This window comes from Lepus europaeus, chromosome 3 (assembly GCF_033115175.1).
Source record: "Lepus europaeus isolate LE1 chromosome 3, mLepTim1.pri, whole genome shotgun sequence".
Taxonomy (NCBI): domain Eukaryota; kingdom Metazoa; phylum Chordata; class Mammalia; order Lagomorpha; family Leporidae; genus Lepus; species Lepus europaeus.
The window spans coordinates 106,233,759-106,254,581 of NC_084829.1; the positions used below are offsets into that span (position 1 = coordinate 106,233,759).

Genomic DNA, 20,823 nt, shown 5'->3' on the forward strand with positions numbered 1-20,823 from the left:
TGGATGACCGAGCCTTTCAAGCCACCTGCTGTGAAAAATGAGCATTTGTGGACACTATACCTTTGTTACCAAATAAAACTTACAACCTGGTTAATCTGACGCATTTAATGTATGCATAATTGTTATTGTGCTGGGAGGTAATTAGGCATAAATGGTAAGTAGTTCATGTAAATCACTATAATTAGAATTACTTTGACACAGCCAAATCAAGCATTTCTGGAGTCAGGGAGGGAGAGATTAGAGTGCTGAGCTACTCTGAAAATGTTTCTATTAATCAGGGGCATGCACACAGCCAGGGTTATCTTTGTGTTTTGAGGAGACTTTGTAGCTTAAGAGACCTGGGAAATAGGGGCCACAAAACTTTTCATTTTTCTCTTGCTCTCTACCAAGTATTGTTTTTGTTTTTCTCTAATGAGAAATTATTCTTTCCATATTCCTTTCATGGAAAGGAGTCTTTTATTTGGGTACTTCCTCTTCATTCTCCCAAGAACAATGCATATAGCAGGTGGAAAAGAACCCTCCTCCCATATATCAGGCTGGGATCTGGATGCATTCCTTGTTCTGGCCACCAGCACCGGGAGGCTGTAAGCAGTGCAGTGCTGGGGTCTCAGGAGCTGAAGGGAGGCCTGTCTATCTGCATCTCTTCAGTTATTTATCCAGGTATCTCCAGAGAGGCCTTCAGGCACTTTGCTGCCTTTTCTGTTTTTCTCTTCTCTTCCCTAGCTAGGGAGCCAGTACTTCCTCTGTCTTCTTGGCACCGGCATTTCCTACGGGTAGCATAGGTTGAGAGGGGTGATTTATGTAAAGCTTCCCTTATCTCTGGAACTTTCTCCTCCAGAGAATCAAAGAAACTTTAAGAACAAAGTGGACAGCATCTAATACCCAAGTTTATTAAATGTTTTACAATCAGTATTGCTTATGTTAAATTGCTACAAGTCCTAAACTAGCAAAGGCTTATGTATGAGGAGGTGAGATTGGGGGTCAAACTACATTTCTTTTGAGAACTAACACATCCCAATGAGTCATTTAAAATCTTAAATCTGAGAAACAGTGTAATGAGCCAGATTCAGACTCCAGAACAATTCATCAATTGCATCTTTTTTTTTTTTTTTTTTTGACAGGCAGAGTGGATAGTGAGAGAGAGAGAGAGAGACAGAGAGAAAGGTCTTCCTTTTTGTAGTTGGTTCACCCTCCAATGGCCGCTGCGGCGCGCTGATCCGAAGGCAGGAGCCAGGTACTTCTCCTGGTCTCCCATGGGGTGCAGGGCCCAAGCACTTGGGCCATCCTCTGCTGCCTTCCCGGGCCATAGCAGAGAGCTGGACTGGAAGAGGGGCAACTGGGACAGAATCCAGTGCCCCAGCCGGGACTAGAACCCTGTGTGCCCGTGCCACAAGGTGGAGGATTAGCCTGTTAAGCCATGGCGCCGGCCCATCAATTGCATCTTAAAGATTTTCATTGTTCTAAAGGATGAAACTATGGCATCAATGTAGATGAGAATGTTTTTAACAAATCTTTTGAAATGAATTTAATTCTATAATTTTTTTTTTTTTTTTTTTTTTTTTTTTTTTTTTTTACTTTTTGACAGGCAGAGTGGACAGTGAGAGAGAGAGAGAGAGAGAGAGACAGAGAGAAAGGTCTTCCTTTGCCATTGGTTCACCCTCCAATGGCCGCTGCGGCCGGCGCACTGCGCTGTTCCGAAGGCAGGAGCCAGGTGCTTCTCCTGGTCTCCCATGCGGGTGCAGGGCCCAAGGACTTGGGCCATCCTCCACTGCACTCCCTGGCCACAGCAGAGAGCTGGCCTGGAAGAGGGGCAACCGGGACAGAATCTGGCGCCCCGACCAGGACTAGAACCCGGTGTGCCAGCGCCGCATAGCGGAGGATTAGCCTGTTGAGCCATGGCGCCGGCCTAATTCTATAATTTTTAAAAAAGTATTTATTTTATTTATTTGAAAGACAGAGTTACAGAGAGAAGTAGAGACAGGGCAGAGAGGTCTTCCATCCTCTGGTTCACTCCCCAAATGGCTGCAGTGGCTAGAGCTGAGTTGATCCAAAGTCAGGAGCCAGGAGCCTCTTCCAGGTCTCCCATGTGGGTGCAGGGGCCCACGGATTTGGGCCATTCTCTGCTGCTTTCCCAGGTGCATTAGCAGGGATCTGGATTGGAAGTGGAGTAGCTGGGACTCGAACTGGCGCCCATATGGAATGCCAGCACTGCAGGCTGGGGCTTTAACCCACTGCGCCACATTGCCAGACCCTAATTCTATAATTTTTATGATTGGAATTTTTGCTTATCATCATCAGTCAAAGCTGACTACTTTGGTCATGGCAGTAGTATTACGCAGACCATAAAAAAGCATCCATACCGTGGGTTCTCTGTTGGGGGATTGGCAAACATTTTCTATAAAAGTCAGAGATTGGCAAACATCTTCTGTAAAGGACCAGGTTGGCAATCTTCTTGGCATTGTGGACTGTGTCAGCTTTTCATCACTACCACAGACACCTGAGAGAAGCTATGAATGAAGGAAGATGGTTTATTTTGGTTCATTGTTTTAGACATTCACGGTCCAAGATTGGGTGGCCCCACTGGTCTGGTGTTTGGCGAGGAATGCATGCAGGGCAAGGATCCCATGGTGAGCCAGGAAGCAGCCTGGAAGCAGCGAGGTCCAGCTCAGCTGGAGAGTAAACCAGTGGCTGGAAAATTGATCTCTCTCTCTCTCTTTCAAGTAAATTTTAAAGATATCAGAATTTATGTTTGGTGATGCATTGTCTTTTCCAGGTTGTGTGCCCATTTCATATATTGGAGAAATAATTAGTCATGTGTCCTCCTGTCTCTAAAGAAAAATTAATGTATCTCCAGAATGGGCACTGTGTTCTACTTTTCCCAGTTGGGAAAAACAAATGAATTTTAGTTTTATGGAAGTCTATCATACTTGTTAGAAAGTATCTCTTTGTTTACCAGAGGACACTGAATTACTATATATAAATCCAATTAAACAAAAATGGAGTTATTCCTCACTAGGTGCTATACTCCACGCTGGGAGCCAAGGATATGGATGTGAATAAGATTAATGGTTTCCAACTTCAATGATCTCTGGATTAGTGAAATTTATTTAGTCATAAATAACTATTTGCAACTCAGTGAGCTACACAGAAAAACTGGGCAGGTATAAAATGTGTACAGGAATGTGCATCAGAGAAAACGCATTAGTGAACCCTCTCGAAATAAAAAGCTCACGGGTGGTTGTTTGGCTGAGGGGTTAAGATACTACTTGGAATGCTCGGGTCCCATATTGAAATGCTTGTTTTTGGGTCCTGGTTGTTTCTGATTGCAGTTTCCTGCTAATGCTCACCCTGGGAGACAGCAGAGATGGCTCAAGTAATTGCTCCCTGCCACTCACATGGGCTGACCTGGAGTGAGTTCAGAAGGCCCACATTGAGTGCTGGATTCCTGACTGCAGCCTGGCCCGTCTATGGCTGTTGCAGGCATTTCAGGAGTGAACCAGCAAATGGAAGATCTTTGTCTCTGCCTCTCTGTCTTTTAAATGAAAATAAATAAGTAAAAATCATAAGTGAAATTAATAGTGATTTCTTTTTTTAAAGACTTGTTATTTATTTGAAAGACAGAGTTACAGAGAGAAAGGGAGAGAGAGAGAGAGAGAGAGAGAGAGAGAGAGAGAGAGGGATCTTTAATCCATTGGTTCACTCCCCAGATGGCCACAATGCTCAGGTTACTTTCGTATTTGTTTTATAATTAAAATAAAGTACTGCTTTGGACATATAGAAAGGGCTTTGCCATTTCAATTGTGTCTAGTTTCTGAATTGGTCATGTAATAGTTTTAACATTATATGAATAATTTCAGTATTTTTCCTGTTAATCAAATAAGAGGCTATTAATCAAATAAAAAAACTAGAAAATATTGTAAAATGAAAATGGTATACTCAAGATTAATATTTAATTAAAATTCACTCATAAGACACTTCTGAGAATTATCCTGTAAACTTCCTATTTAGGCCAAAGTCTATCATTGAAATAATAGCTATTTTTAAAAATAAAATTAAACATTCACAATTATATTTGAAGAGAGACAAAAATAGTCTCAAATTGTCATGATGCTCAACAATAGGTTTGTGTGAAAATGAAATCAACCCTAACAGCAGTTCTGCTATTTTCAGGGTGTAGGTTTGGTGGAGGGAAGTCGAGCACACAGGGGAGAGCAACAGGGAAACCTCTCAATGGACAAGCTTTTCCCATAGGCTACTGGAAGATGCGGTCAGCCAGGGAAATGCACTAGCAAAGCGGTATTTATGGGAGTGGAAAACAGGTCGTGGTCTTAGGACTCGTTCATGGGGCCAGTGCTGTGGCTTTAGCGGATAAAGCCGCCACCTGCAGTGCCGGCATCCCATATGGACAGCGGGCAGTCCTGGCCACTGCACTTCCGATCCAGCTCTCTGCTATGGCCTGGGAAAGCAGTAGAAGATGGCCCAAGTCCTTGGGCCCCTGCACCCACATGGGAGACCCAGAAGAAGCTCCTGGCTCCTGGCTTTGGATCTGTGTAGCTCTGGCCATTGCAGCCATCTAGGGAGTGAACCATTGGATGGAAGACCTCTCTCTCTTTCTCTCTCTCTCTACCCCTGCCTCTCTGTAACTCGGCCTTTCAAATAAATAATTAAATCTTTTTTTTAAAAAAGGAAGAGGAATCATTCACTTGAATCCACTGGCAGCAAGAAGTTTGATGTGGAGGTAGAACTGGGAAGGAAAGTGGCAGCAACGGTCAGACTTCAGGTAGAAGGGAGCAGAGAGACCTCCTGCGCTGGAGGCCAGCCCCTGGGAGAAGGGCTGTACGGGATTGCACCTGACATGCTAGATCTGGCTTGTGTTCTAGTGATTTCATTCTTCCTGTAAAGTCACAGTTGCTTCATCTAGCTCTGAATTGCTTAATTTCCTTTTTTTTTTACAGTTATTTCTCCACAAAATTGACTTTAGCCTGAAATTCAGAGTTATACCCATTGCACCCTTTCCCCAGTGCCTTCATGGCTGCTCTTCCTGATGGCTCTCTAGGAAGGAGGCATTTGAAGGGTGTATTCTCTTTGAACCATAGCAAACTTTTCAAGAATTAGGCATAAGTTGTTTAATAAACTGATTTTTGCCTTTTTTTTTTAAAAAAAAGATTTATTTATTTACTTAAAAGGCAGAGTTACAGAGAGGCAGAGGTAAGGCAGAAAGAGAGAGGTCTTCCATCCACTGGTTCCTCCCTAAATGGTCCCAGCAGCCAGAGCTGTGCCGATCTGAAGCCAAGAGCTGGGAGCTTCTTTCAGTTCTCCCATGCGGGTGGCAGGGGCCCAGGGACTTGGGCCATCCTCCACTGCTTTCCCAGGCCATAGCAGAGAGCTAGATCGGAAGTGGAGCAGCCAGGTCTCTAACCAGCATCCATATGGGATGCTGGCACTGCGGCAGTGGCTTTATCTGCTATGCCACAGTGCCAACCCTTGATTTTTGCCTTCTGTAAATAGACTTTTCACCGAGTGAACACCTTATGCCAAACGATAAAACAGAAGTGAGTAGTTTCTACCCGTGCCACCTGCTCCCATGGAAATGAGCCATTATCAGGACCTGAATGTGTGGTTCAGGCCTCATAGCCACAACTTCTCCAGGGGAGGCAGGAGGCGCAGCTTCGTGGGTGGAGATCACCAGAGAGCTGTTCTCTGTGGCCTGTGCTTCGCTGAGTCACAGCCAAGCGGCCCCATCTTTCTGTCTGAGCCCCGCCTCTACCTGGCCACCAGTTGGCTTGTCCTTGCCAACGGTTCCCTCCCATTCAACCTATTGTCTGCATTGTGTCAAGAATGATATTTCTCTTTTACATTTTTTAAAGAAATTTTATTTGGGGGCTGTCTTATGGTGTAGAAGGTAAAGCCATCGTCTATGACGCAGGCATCTCATATGGGCTCTGGTTTGAGTCCCAACCACTACACTTCTGATCCAGCTCCCTGCTAATGCACCTGGAAAAGCAGTGAAAGATGGCCCAAGTGCCTGGGTCCCTGCACCCACGTGGGAGACCCAGGTGGAGTTCCTGGCTCTTGGCTTCAGTCTGGCCCAGCCCTGGCAGTTGCAGCAGCTATCTGAGGAGTGAATTAGCAGACGTAAGACCTCTCTTTCTCTCTCTCTGTCTCTCCTTCTCTGTCTCTGTAACTCTGCCTTTCAAATACATGAATAAATCTTAAATTTTTTTTTTTATTTGTAAAGCAGAGTTACAGAGAGGGAGGGGGGGAGGGAGGGAGGTAGGGAGGAGAGAGAGAGAGAGAGAGATATTGTCTGTCAATAGGTTCATTTCCCAGATGGCTGCAATGGCTGGGGCTGGGTGAGGCTAAAGCCAGGAGCTTGGAACTCCATCTGGGTTTCCTACATGGGTGGCAGGGGCCAAGCACTTGTATCATCTGCTACTGCTTTTCCAGGCACATGAGCAGGGAGCTGGATTGGAAGTGGAGCAACTGGGACTGGAACCAGCACTCACATGGGATGGCAGCATCATAGGGGGTGGCTTAACCCACTGTGCCACAATGCTGGCCCCAAGAATAGTATTTCTGATCATATCATTCTCTTGCTCATGGCTTTCATTGCCATCTGGAAAAAGTACAAATTTGTTAGCATGTTTTACAAGGTCCTTGGGAGCCTGGTTCCTGCCTCTTGCCAGCCTCACCTGTCCTTCCTTGTTCTCTGTTGCTAATAAAAGCATCAGTTGTGATGAGCTGCTTGAAGATCCTTGGACAGACTGGGGCCTGACATTGCCTCTAGGTCTCTGCTGAAGCTGCCCCCTTCCCCTCTCCTTTGTTATAGCCCATCTCCCACCATCCACCTGGGACCACACGCTTGCTTCTTTGGTACATACTCTGTTTGCTTGGTCTTCTGCACCTGTAGGATCCAGCTCACTGCATGGTGCAAAGTAGATGCTCAGTGCTCAGTCCACCTTGAATGAGTGAAAAATGATGAAAAAATTGACCAACAAGCCTGTCACCGAAGATTCCCAAGAGAATTCCGACTCTGGTGGCAGTTGTGGGCCTGTCTGTGCTTCTGTGTGAGCGTGCGGGTATCTCCCTGTAGCCAAGCACGCACGTCTCTGACCACGTCCGTGTTCTCTTTCCCTCCTTAGCATCAGGTTAACTAATGCAGTCTGTGTCTGGAAGGCCAGTTTAATTTCTGAAATCCAGAACCTCAACATGGTTCACCAATGAGGGAGCATCTTTCTTTTAATGAACTCTGGATATATTTAAAAATTGTGCTTGTGTGCTGGACATTCCTCTGAAATCATGGTGCACTGGGATAGGCCAACCCTAGTGTTCCTTCACCTGGGCCAGAATCAGAGAATCAGTTAGGAGTGAGTGAACATGGAGGGATTTGCTGGAGGAATGGCTTCCTGTCACCTGTCTTCCACTGGCTCCTAGTAGCATGTGTAAACGTCGGTTGCATGAATGCTGAGGCATTAAAAAGTCTTTATCCTGAATTCCCTTGCAATCAGAGATTGAGCCATTTCTTATGTTAACTGCGTGAGAGTTTAAGGCACCCCCCCACCTCTCCCAGTTATTTAGATAGTTAAATAGGCCTAATTGTGCTAGGAAACAAATGGATGTACTTTGGGTTGTAACGGTTCCTCTGCAAATCTGCTCAAGGCCTTAAAAAAACCATATTCACTTAGAGAACATTTATAAGTGCTAATGTGTAGTTCAGTTTTTTAATTTTAAAGGTCTCCTTAGGAACTTGAAGTGATCTACTTTTATCAAAAAGTGGTCCATGTTGAGAATGATATAATGCCAGTTTTTAAAAGATGTAATTATGCTCAGATTCCAGCTGGAATCATTGTCTGCGATCATTTTGGGAGATAATAATGCAGTGGTGGTGGGGGGAGTGGGGAGAAACAGGAAAAGTAGTATTCCTGCATTCTAAACAAATTGAAAACAACACTCTTTATTTAACAGCACCATCCTTATTATCTAATTGTCCTAATGGAAATTATGCCAGAGAAGCAGGTGTATAGTAATCCAGAAAGGCGAGGACATGCTATTTTAATTTATAACTTTGATGAGAGTCACCTTGGGTCATTTTGGAATACTAGGATATTAATATCATAGAGAATAAAGGATAAAGTTAAAATCATTAATCAAAATATTTGGAATGATGGATGACAAATGTTCTAGTTTGCAGCAGTTAAAATAAAGGAATAGGTAATTTTGAAAGCAGTTATCTATAATGCAGCTATACAGATATTTTTGAATAATTTTAGATTTAATTAAAAGTAATAATTAGTTTCCTCATTAAGTTATGTTCTGATTTTGTCAGCATTTCAGTTTTTTTAATCATTTACAAATTTTTTTTTTTACAGATTTATTTTATTTATTTGAAAGACAGAGTTACACAGAGAGGTAGAGACAGAGAGAGAGGTCTTCCATCTGCTGGTTCACTCCCCAAATGGCTGCAATGGCTGGAGCTGCACCAATCTGAAGCCAGGAGCCAGGAGCTTCTTCCGGGTCTCCTATGTGGGTGCAGGGGCCCAAGGACTTGGGCCATCTTCTACTGCTATCCCAGGCCATAGCAGAGAGCTGGATCAGAAGAAGAGCAGCTGGGACTAGAGCTGGCACCCATATGGAATGCCAGTGCTTCAGGCCAGGGTGTTAACATACTGAGCCACAGTGCCGGCCCCTTTTTACAAAAATTACAAATTTTTTTTTTCTTGAATCATTTAGAAGTAAGTCACAACTTAACCCTTGACTCCTAAATACATTATCTGTGTCTCCTAATATAGGGACATTTTCCTGCGTAACTATATTAGTGTCATCACATTGAAGACATTTTGCACTCATTAATATTACCTAAAATAAGGGGATGGGTGTTTGGCCTAGCAGTTAAGACCTCAGTGTATCTCATTTTTTAAATGTAAGATTATTAATTAATTAATTTATTTATTTGAGAGGTAGCGTTACAGACAGAGAGGAGGAGAGACAAAGAGAAAGGTCTTCCATTCGCTGCTTCACTCCCCAAATGGCTGCAATGGACAGAGCTCGGCTGATCCAAAGCCAGGAGACAGGAGTTTCTTCTGGATATCCCACGCAGGTGCAGGGGCCCAAGCACTTGGGCCATCTTCCACTGCTTTCCCAGGCCATAGCAGAGAGCTGGATCAGAAATGGAGCAGCTGGGACACAAACTGGTACCCATATGGGATGCTGGTGCTGCAGATGGAGGCTTAGCCTACTACGCCACAGCACTGGGCTCCCCAGTATAAATACATATACATATATTTAATATTTATTTATTTGTTTGAAAAGCAGAGTTAGAGAGAGAGAGAGAGAGATATTTTCCATCCTCTGGTTTACTACACAGATGGCTGCAATGGTTGGGGCTAGGTCAGGACAAGCCAGGAGCTTTATCCAGATCTACCATGTGGTTGCAGGGGTGCACAGACTTGGACCATCTTCTTCTTGTTTTCCCAGGCCCATTAGCCAGGAGCTAGATGGGAAATGGAGCAGCTGGGACTTGAACTTGTGTCCATATAGGATGCTGGTGTCACAAGCTGTGGCTTAACACCCTGTGACACAACACTGGCTCCTTGTATCCCATATTCAAGTGCTGGAGTTGGATGCCTGCCTGCTGTGCCTGACTCCAGCTCCCTGCCACCCACATGGGTGACTTCTATTGAATTGATTTCAAGTTCTTGGCCTCTGACTGCCCTAGTCACAGCCCTTGTGGGTATTTGGGGGCGTGAACCAGTGGATAGGAGCTCTCTCTGCCTCTCAAATAACTAAATAAACAGGGCCAGTGTTTTGGCACAGAGTGTTAAGCTGCTGCCTTCGAACACAAGCTTCGAATATTGGAGTTCCAGTCTGAGTCCCAGCTGCTCCCCTTTCGATCCGGCTCCCTGGTAAGGCACTTGGGAAAGGAACATAAGATGGCTCAAGTGCTTGGACCCCTACAACCCATGTGGGAGATCCAGATGGGGTTCCTGGCTCCTGGCTTCAGCTGGCCCTGTCCCAGCTGTTGCAGCCATCTGGGGCATTAACCAGCAGATAAAGATCTTGTGTCTCTCTCCCTCTGTAACTCTGCCTTTTAAATAAATCTTTAACAAATAAATAATTTTAAAATGTCTTAAAATAGGGTTGCCAGATTTAGCAAACACAAATTACGATACCCAGATAAATGTGAATTTCAAATAAATAGCAGTTTTTTATTTTATTGTGTCATGCAATATTTGGGACATACATATATTAAAAAACACATTATTTGCTGTTAATCTAAAATTCAGATTATCCAAGGATGCTATATTGTATCTGATATCCTATATAAAGTCTACATTCAATTTCTTCATGTGTATATGTGTATGTTTGTGTGTGTGTGAGAGAGAGAGACAGAGAAAGAGAGAACTACGATCCATACTTTGCATTTGATTTTGTTCTATAAAATTGTAATAGAACAATGATTGGTTATTTACTTAAAAAAAAAAAAAACTCCATGTTACAAGATGCTTTGTATGGTAAATAGACTTTTACATATGTATGATTTAAAATATAAATGCTATTTTTTGAAACAATTTTTTATTTATGTATTTATTTTATTTGAAAGGCAGAGGGACAGAGAGAGAGAAAGAGAGAGAGAGAGAGAGATCTACAATCTACCAATTTACTTCCTAAATGCCTGTAACAGCCGAAGCCAGGAGCCAGGAAGTCAGTCTGGGACTCCAGATTGGTGTGACAGGACCCAAGTACTTGAGCCGTCACCTGCTGCCTCCCAGGGTCTGCATTAACAGGAAGCTGGAACTGGAAGTAGAGGCAGGACTCAAATTCAGGCACTCCAATATGGAGTATGGGAACATTTGTCCCAGTGCCATATTTGAATATAGTTTTTCTCTGCCAAACTACTGTGGAAGCTTAATTTCTCATTGTGGCAGTGTTGGAGGTAGAACCTGTAGGAGGTGTTTGAGCCATAGGGTACAGCCCTCATGAATAGATTAATGCAATCCTGTGGGAGTGAGTGTGTTCTTGCTTATGTGTGCTAAATTAGTTACTGTGAGAGTCAGTTATTAAGCAAATTTGGCTTCCTCAGCTTTCTCCTGCTTCCTCTCTTGCTATGTAACTTTCTTGCTTATACCTGATTGTTCTTCAGTCATGAGGCCCTCACCAGAGGAATTTCAAATCAATGCTCATCTATATCCAGATATTTTCCAAATTATTTCCTGGCCTGTACTTTCATGGACTGTGGTCATTACATATTCTAATTCAATTTACTATTTATTCTGTCTCCCATTATTAGCCTCCTGTAAGTTCTATGAAAACAGGAACTATTTGTTCCCCAATATATACTCATTACTCTATATAATGACACAGATGCACACACATACACGAACACATGCTTGATATAGTAGGGATAAAAGGCTGTATTCCAAGGCCAGCACTGTGGTGCAGTGGGTTAAAGCCCTGGCCTGAAGCGCTGGCATTCCATATGGGCGCCAGTTCAAGTCCCGGCTGCTCCTCTTCCTGTCCAGCTCTCTGCTGTGGCCTGGGAAAGCAGTAGAAGGTGGCCCAAGTCTTTGGGCCCCTGCACCCACATGGGAGAAGCTCCTGGTTCCTGGCTTCGGATTGGCACAGTTCTGGCTGTTGCAGCCATCTGGGGAGTAAGCGAGTGGATGGAAGACCTCTCTCTCTGTCTCTACCTCTCTCTGTAACTCTGTCTTTCAAATAAATAATATAAAATATAAAAAAAGGTTGTATTACTTGCTGAAGTGGAATATTTTGGGGTGGCACATCCTGCCACTGTTCATTATCTACTGGTGTGTTGTTTTATGGGTGCTAAGGTGATTAAATCCCTCTTTTTGCAATGAAGAAGTTCTAGTTTTAGAGTTTGAACTTTTAAGACTTATTTATTTTGAAAGTGAGAGAGAGAGAGAGAGAGAGAAAGATATCTTCCATCCTTTGGATCACTCCCCCAGATGGCTCAATGACCAGCACTGGGCCAACCCAACACCTGGAGCTTCATTTAGGTCTTCCATGTGAGTGACAGGGGCCCAAATGCTTGGGCCATCTTCCGCTGCTTTCCCCAGGCCATTAGCAGGGAGCTGCATTGGAAGTGGAGCAGCCAAGACACCTGACACCCACATGGGATGCTGGTGTCTCAGGAGGTGGCTTTACCCACTGTGTCACAACGCTGGCCTAGAGTTTGAACTTTAGTAGGAAATTTAGAATTTACCGTGTTTGGAATCTTTGAGGATTGTGTGCTGTGCGGTCTGTTGGCTCTATGAAGTAGGACAGAAAGGTACCTGTTTGGCATGGGACTCCGAATGCGTGTGCTGGTCTGAGAAGCTTCTGATATTCTGCCTAAGGGTTTGGAAGCCTGCCTTTAGGGCTGCTGCAGGGCAAGTGTAGGGAATAGGAATGGTTGTAGGTGACCTTCTTTATCCAGGCGTCCACTTCATTCTCCTGTGTTTCCCTGTGCACTCCTCAGGACCCCTTGTTTCCAGGACCTCCATCCTCTCTGGTGGCCCTCATCAGGGATCGTGTCTCCTATGTGGATGGCAGAAGGCTGAGGACTTGGGTCATCTACTGCTTTCCTATGTGCAGTAGCAGGGAGCTGGATCAGCAATGGAGCAGCTGGGACTCAAACCAGCACTCATGTGGGATGCTGGTGTCGCGGGTGGCTGCTGAGCTCGCTGTGCCACAACAGCAGCCTCTCAGACAATTTCTAAGCCTTTATAAACTCATGTGTGTATGTGGGTGCCCACAGATCCTTATTTCTTATTTAGTGGGATATACATTTTTCTATGCTTAGGAAAAGAAGTTAACACTCTGTCTAGGAGAACATCCTATATCAGACTTTCTACTTCCTGTAAGCACTTCCTACCTTCCTTTAAATTCCCTCATACAGATGTTCCATGATTGACAGTGGCATAGTGTTACATCCTATGAGTATTCCAACATGTCTTATTAATGGATTCAAGTGGGTATTTCTGTAGGGTAAATTTCTAGTCATGGAATTGTGCCTGGCATCTGTACTTTACATTCTAATGGACAATGCCAAATTGGATTAAAAGACATTGTAACAATTGATACTCAACAGCTGATGCGCTTGCCTGTTGTCCTTCATCTTTGACAATACTTCTAGATTTTTGTCCTGATGGTGTTTTATTGTTATTTTAAGTCATCCTTCTTTTCCTATGAATGAGATTCAGAGCTCTTTCAAAGTTTAAACTGTTTGCATCTGTTTTCCTTATTGATTTACAAGCTGTTTGTTTATTGAAAGAAACAAGTTCTTGTTTGCAGTAAAGGATGCATTTTGTCCCACATATTATTGGCCTTTTTACCTTTCCTGGTATATTTTTCCAAACTGAAAGTTTACACTTCATTGTTTTAAATGAATCTATCTTCTCTCGGATGGCTTCTGGGTTTATGACTTGCTTGTGAGACACCACACTTCAAGACTGTAGAAACTATCAGGAAGACATTTATACAGATGTTGATGAGGAGTGCAAGAGGAGAGACATTTACATTGATGGGCCAAGGTCCCTGACAAGGCGTGTGTATGTGTGTGTGTGGGTGGGTGGGGTGTGAAATCTAGAAGTTGCTACAAGGTTGGAGAGGAAGAGGTGTGAAGGAGGAGAGGGTGGCTTCAGATCCGGGTGGGGTTGCGATTTCATGTGGAAGTTGAAGTTCCCACCTGATGCCTTCTGCTTTCTCTTCATGAAGAAGCAGGAGAGATCCCTGAATTGATGAGGAAGCTAAACTAAGCTTGAAGAGAGCTGAGAAGTTTCTAGAGAACACTGCAGAGACAGAGTAAACTCACCAGGGAAATGGCATTATGGACGATATGATGGCTGTGAGACTTTTCTCGCCAATCTTCAGCAGTCTGGACACTGATGGAAGGACAAATATCCTAGAATGAGATTTTTTATTTTTTAGCTATCCTCCCAACATTTGTTTATAATTTCCTAACATTATGGTTGGAGTGCACTTCATTCTTTGGAACTTATTTGAGGTTTCCCTAATGGCTTAGCAAATGGACTGTGTTTGGAAATGTGTCACACGTTTTTAAGCATATTATTGACTTTTTAGTTAGAAAATTTATATGGATGTAAAATTGGCTGAGCTTACTGTATCAGATCTTTGAGAGAGGTGTGCCCCTTCTTTTCTCATAGACTGCAGGTCTGGATGTAAACAAGGATCAGTAATTACATCAGGTTTGCAGTCTGGTGTGACTGAGTGGGCCTTGTGATTAGGCATGTAGAAGTGGGCAGTGAGTGGGGACGCCCTGTGCTGTGGCCTGCACCCCAGAGATAAGGGAACAGCAGGTTGGCAAGTTGATGTGGCTTACCCTGGGCCCTGTATCTAATAAGTAGCAGACCCAGGATTTGTACCCGGATCATTTGGATTGCAGTCCAGGACTCTTCTGCCGTATCTTTTATGCTGAGTGGAGCTAGGTGATAGGCTTTATCCTGAAGCTTACCATCTGCACATTCCAACTGGCAGTATCATTAGATCTTTATCAAAAACCCGCTAGAGAAGGTGTCATCATCCTACTTTGCAAATTCCCTGGACTAACATAGGACACGTCTTAACGACTGGTCTTTAGAGAAACTTTTTCATTTCAGATTTTTTTAGTCTGGGTCTAGTGTTTAGTGTATGCCTTTTGAGAGTTGGGTGGGTTTCAGAATCCTGGCAGGACGCAATTCACAGCAGGTGTTTCAAATAAAGATTAAGTCAAGCTCTTACTTAGAGAGGCCTGGCCAGGTTAAGCCATCAAGGTGAAGATGGAGTGGTGAGGGGGGAACCCATGCAAGCTGGGACTATGGCCTGAGGAAAAGGGCAGCTGATGGCCCTAGGAGGGACGCAGCTCTGCCGCAGGACTCAAGCTGGAGGGGACAGCAGGAAAAGGCTAGTAGAGCTCCAGCCCCTCTCCTCCGTCTCCTGTAATAGCGCCTCCCATGGGCCTAGGGAGCCTGGAGCCAGCCAGCAAGGTCAGCCTCCTGAGGTCCAGAGCCAAACTGAGAAGGCCCCTGGGGGAAGGGAGCATTTGGAGAGTTATAGGCACTGAGAAATAACGCGAGGGCGAAGTCCATGGTCAGTGTCACAGTTCCCCGTTGTTTCTGAGACAGAACAACGTATAGGAAATTAGAACATGAAGAAACGAAATGTACTGGAACTGAAAATAGAGTGACTTGTGAGAAAATGTACGTTAGGGGCATGCAAATGATGTGGGTTCCTGAGTGACAGTCATATTGAAGGAAACTCTGTGAGCCGGACTCTCCTTGAAATCACTGTTGTGAATGAAGAATTTAAGGGGCCCGTGTTTCACACAGCAGTTAGGATGTTGCTTGGGGCATTCACTTCCAAATCACAGTGCTGGGTTCCAGGCCCAAACGTAACGTGTACTCAGGTAGGGTTTAGTACCATCCGCTGTTTCAGGCATTCAGACATTCGCTGAGGATCTTGTACTGTCTCCTGCTCAGGTAAGAGGGGCCTACAATATATAATGTGGTTTTGATAGACTATGTCTCATGTGCATTGTTGGAAAGATATCCATTTTAATTATCTACTTCTTTAGGTGAAAACCAGCATGTTATCCAGTATTTATGCCGTACTAAGTGCTTGTGACCTCAGATGTTTGAGAGTCGTCTTCTCTGGTATATCCAGCAGAATCTCTTTATTATCATCTAAATATTATTATAAAATATAATAAGAAATAATATAAACTGTGAGATGTATTCACCATAACATTTGCCAGAGTATCCTTTCTCAGATATTAAGATATTGAGTAGGAAAGCAAGGTAGGACCATGAACACTCCTTTTTTTTTTTTTAGCAGCATTTTTTTTAAAGATTTATTTTATTTATTTGAAAGACAGAGTTACAGAGAGGTAGAGACAGAGAGAGAGAGAGGTCTTCCATCCGCTGTTTCACTCCCCAGATGGCTGCAATGGCCGGAGCTGCGCCTATCCGAAGCCAGGAGCCAGGAGCTCCTTCCGGTTCTCCCACGTGGGTGCAGGGGACCAAGGACTTGTGCCGTCTGCTACTGCTATCCCAGGCCATAGCAGAGAGCTGGATGGGAAGAGAAGCAGCCAGGACTAGAATCGGCGCCCATATGGGATGCCAGTGCTTCAGGCCAGGGCTTCAACTCACTGCTCCACAGCGCCGGCCCCAAGCAGCATTGAGTTCTCTCTGAACCATTTTTCACCTGTCCTTGTTAATTTTTTTACTGCACTTTATTTATTGAGCATATGAGTATCTTGATTATATCATGCAAACAGTTCTAGAGTAGCTTTTAAACTATTACTGTAAAATGTGTTATAAAGAACTATGAATTGCTGTAACATTCCCAGTCAGTTAATACAGAATGTTGCTTTCAGAGACTCCTAAGGCGTAGAATATACTTAGAGATGGTTAGTTGTTTTTTCTACTGCCCCTTGCACCAGTCTTTACTTCCTCCATTGGAGCAATGACAGCTGTGGGCTGTAATAAATGCGCTCACCAAGGCTTTGCCCGATGCTCGTGATGACTTCCTACGTCGGAGGTCTTTTTTCCGCCCAGGTCACCAAGCTTGCAGTTAAACCTCTGCATCTTCTCCTTTCTCTCGGTGCTGCCGTGCTCGGTCGTAAAGCTCCTGACTCTTTCCCTTTGTTCTAAAAGGCCTTCTGAGTTTGTATTTATTTCCTCATTTCCTTTACGCGTTGTTTCAGTTGCTCAATTCTCATCTTGCCTGACATTATTTTCCATCTCAGCTGATCTGTTATCCATTTCCCTGCCCTAGCTTTTAATACTTCTTTTTGAAATTCCTCTTGCTCACTCTTAAGCTGGCTTAACCTTTCCTTCTTGTCAATAAACCCCTCCCAGTCGTGGCCATCGAAGTAGACAAAATCGCCGCTCTGGATGCAGATTATTAGGTATCATGTCAGTTTTCCCCTCTGAAGCTATTCTAAAATTGTTTAAGAGCATAACACTTTTTCTGACAAGTTGAAAATAGACTAACCAGTGCACAATAATGATTCATACAAAAAGCAAAAAAAAAAAAAAAAAAAAAAAAAAAGGAGTGACAATTTGCTTGCAGTTGAGATTTAACAATAAATGGAGTGTGTTAACATGCAGGGAAGCGCAGAACAGCCATCCAGATGGAAGCCTCCAAGCAAGGGCATTCCTTTTGCCTGACCTGAACCATGGAGAAGTCTACAAGCCACCTGCTGGCACCAGGCATTGGATTTAGTAGAGAAACTCAAGAGGAACGAGAGGGCAAATGAAGTTTCTGAGGCAGGTTGGAAGGAACCCATAAATGATACAAAATCAAAAGCATTATGGACTAGATCCTGAAATCTAGCTTTTGTTTGTTTATTTTAAAGAAATATTTATTTTACTTGAAAATCAGAGTTACAGAGAAGGAAAGAGAGATAGGAAGAGATTTTTCCATCTGCTGGCTCACTCCCCAAATGGCTGTAACAGCCGGGGCTGGGCAGCCCAAAGCCAGGAGCCAGGAGGCCCCTCCAGGTCTCCCATGTGAGTGCAGGGACCCAAGAACTTGGGCCATCCTCTGCTGCTTTCCCAGGTGCATCAGCAGGGAGCTGGATAGGAAGTGGAGTAGCTGGGACTCAAACTGATGCCCACATGGGATGCTGGCATCACAGGTGTTGGCTCAACCCACTGCAGCACAGCGCTGGCTCCTTACTGTTCTTAAGGGTACAGTTCAGTGGTATTGAATTCATTCATAATGTTGTATCACCATGACCACCATCTATCTCTAGAACTTTTTCACTTTGCAAAACAGAAACTCTGTGCCCATTAAACACTACTCCCCATGCCTCACTGCCACCAGCCCCTGGTGACTGTTTTCTCCTGCTGTTTCTATGGGTTTTGACCATTCTAAGTCCCCTATGTAAGTGGAATTGTACAGCATGATTCTTTTTGTGACTGGCTCTTTCACTTAACGTATATGCTGCAGGTTCATCCATGCAACATGTGTCTGCATTTCCTTTCTTTTTAAGGATGCGTGGTATTCTGGCTTCACAGCCTTTTGCATCAAGCTTTTTCTTTCTTATGTGTAACACAGCCTCTCTTGGACCTATATATAGCACAGTTAGGAACACTTTGTGTATGATTATGTTTAATTCTGTTCGTGGTAGAGATTTACGATTTGTTCTTAATTTGCAGCTTTTTTCGAGGAGCAAACCTCCAAGGGGCCTGTATGTTTATGGAGATGTTGGTAAGTGTGCTAAAGTACATTTCAGTGAGCCACACAGAAAACTTTCTCGCCTTCACTCAGGGATCAGATGCCTTTCCATCCCTGTACCCCAGCAGGTGGAGAGGAGCAGGGTGGGGAGGCAGGGGAAGGAAGGGTGAGAGGGGAGGAGCCAGCTAAAGCTTTCCCCTTCTCTGCTTATTTGGGGCTGCGGTGGAAGGCAGGGATTGGTACGTCAGTGTGCACACACTATTTAATGTACTAAGTGAGTTGATCTCCGGGGAGGGAAGCCTCTCTAGATAGTTGATAGATAAATCCGGGTCTCATACTCCATGCTTTTTGACTGAATGCTTTCCTGACAACAACAAAAAGTGATTCTTTAATTTCCACAGATATTTCTACTTGCAGCCTAAACCCTTAGATGAATAATGTAGCCATTTTCTTTTTAGCTTAGTTATTAGTAGGTAGTGCTAACACTTCCTTGGTCTCCCAGTTCTGTACCAGGAGCAGAAAGATGGACGTTTGGTGGGAAGCCTTCTGAGCCGTCCCTCACTTTCTAGATTTTACTCACTGGTTAATGTCTCTCTTCTTTCCTGACCTCAGTCTTGCTGTGGTCCTCTGTTTTCTGGTTTCCATTTCCTTTGAAGGAATCCTTCTCACCCAGGCCTACACCTTTCTCTGGTCACTGCCATTCTCTGATGTCAAGAAGAGGACTCCCGCTTCCCTTGGCTTTCTTGTGTTCTTCCTCATCAGTTATTTCTTCTATTAGATTACTCAAGATTCATATTTACACATTAGAAGATCAGTTTTGGGCCCAGATTTGTGAACACGCTGCAGGCTCTGCAGAGCTAACACATTTGTGTTAGGAGGGAGTGGTGGCAGGGGTTATTTTCTTAGTGAAAATTTTAGGATAAGGTAACAATAGGAGTTGAATAAGTAGTTACAGTGACTTAAAGATAAAACTGGGTACAGGCTCTTGGCCTAGTGGGCACGCTGTCGGTTAGGATGCCCCCAATTCCAGCTTCCTGCTAGTGCAGACGCTGGGAGGCAGCGGGTGATGGCTAAGTAATTATGTCCCTGCCACCCACAAGGGAGACCTGAATTGAGTTCCTAGCCACCAGCTTCATCCCCACCCAGTCCCGGCTACTGCAGGCATTTGATGAGTGAACCGGTGGATGGGCGATCTCTTTCTTTGTCTTTCAGAAAAAAATAAAAAAAGATAAAACTGTTTTTTTCTTTCTCCTTCCTCTTCTGATCTGTTTACAGATGCCTTTACCCATCTGTTTTACATTTACAGATTTAAGCTCATTTAATAAAAAGATATTTATTTAGCTTACAGAAGTGGATAATAAAGGTTATTCTTTAAAACTCTTCAAGTTCTTGAAAATGACAGATTTTAAAAATAGTAAGGGAGTTCAAATTCTGAGTTCCTTGGCTAATTGATAGTTTTGAGACCAGCATATACTTCTTAATTTAAAAGCTGCTTCTGCTTTGTTTGCCTGCACCTTTTGGAACTGCTAGCACATCTTGTCCCGTCATTGTAGTCGTCAGGTCTCGCTCTGCTTCCCCGAGCATTTGACTTCCTGTACCTTCACTTTCAAGTTCACTTACTGCTAAAATCAACATCTTTGTTTCTCCTTTTACCTTAACCACTTAGCCATAAATGGAATAGTTAGTAAAGCACAATTGCTTCCACTTCTGCTTTTTTTTAATTAAATCCTATTAAAGTTGTCAAACGTTAATTTGGAGAATACAGCTCTTTTATGCTTGAAAGAATTAACAAAGATGTGGTACTGTGGGCTGTTCATGTAGACTGGGCATGTGGCAAGCTGAGGTTAGAGACATGTTTCCCGAATTCTGAAATAGGAAGCGAGATGAACACTTGTGGTGGTGTGTTTGGTTCTGTTTCAGATACTTACAAAACAGGTAATGAGAGAGAGGGTGCGTTCTCACTTTGGGGCTGTCTGGGGGCGCAGCCACAGGGCCGACACCAGCTCTTGCTGCTTACTGTTGTCTTTTTTTTTTTTTTTTAAAGATTTATTTATTTGAAAGAAAGAGTTATAGAGAGAGATAAAGACAGACAGAGAGAGAGAGAGAGAGAGAGAGAGAGAGAGAGAGAGGTCTTCCATCCTCTGGTTCACTCCCCTGCTGGCCACAATGACTGGAGCTATGCCGATCAAAGCCAGGAGCCAGGAGCTTCCTTCGGGTCTCCAATGTAAGGTCAGGGGCCCAAGCACTTGCGCCATCTTCCGCTGCTTTCCCAGGCACACTAGCAGGGAGCTGGATCAGAAATGGAGCAGCCAGGGATTGAACTGGTGCCCAAATGGGATGCTGGTGCCCCAGGCACAGTGCCAGCCCCTGTGCTTTTATTTATTTATTTTTACCCTATAGCTGTTTTTCTTTTTAAAAAGTTAATTATTTAGGAGCCGATGCTGTGGCACACTAGGTTAATCCTCTGCCTGTGGCACCATCCCGGCTGCTTCACTTCTGATCCAGCTCTCTGCTATGGCCTGGGAAAGCAGTAGAAGATGGCCAAAATGCTTGGGCCCTTGCACAAACCTGGGAGACCTAGATGAAGCTTCTGGCTCCTGGCTTCAGCTTGGCCTAGCCCTGGCAGTTGAGGTCATTTGGGGAGTG

The 20,823-nt window shown here is 44.0% G+C and overlaps 1 protein-coding gene across 1 annotated transcript in view; it reads left to right on the forward strand.

Moving 5' to 3' along the window:
• AFG1L (AFG1 like ATPase) overlaps nucleotides 1-20,823 on the forward strand; it is a 195,011-nt gene that overhangs the window by 30,661 nt on the left and 143,527 nt on the right. The window contains exon 3 of the mRNA XM_062187646.1: nucleotides 18,159-18,210. Within this exon, the coding sequence (XP_062043630.1) occupies nucleotides 18,159-18,210 (52 nt within the window). The remainder of the gene's footprint in view (nucleotides 1-18,158; nucleotides 18,211-20,823) is intronic.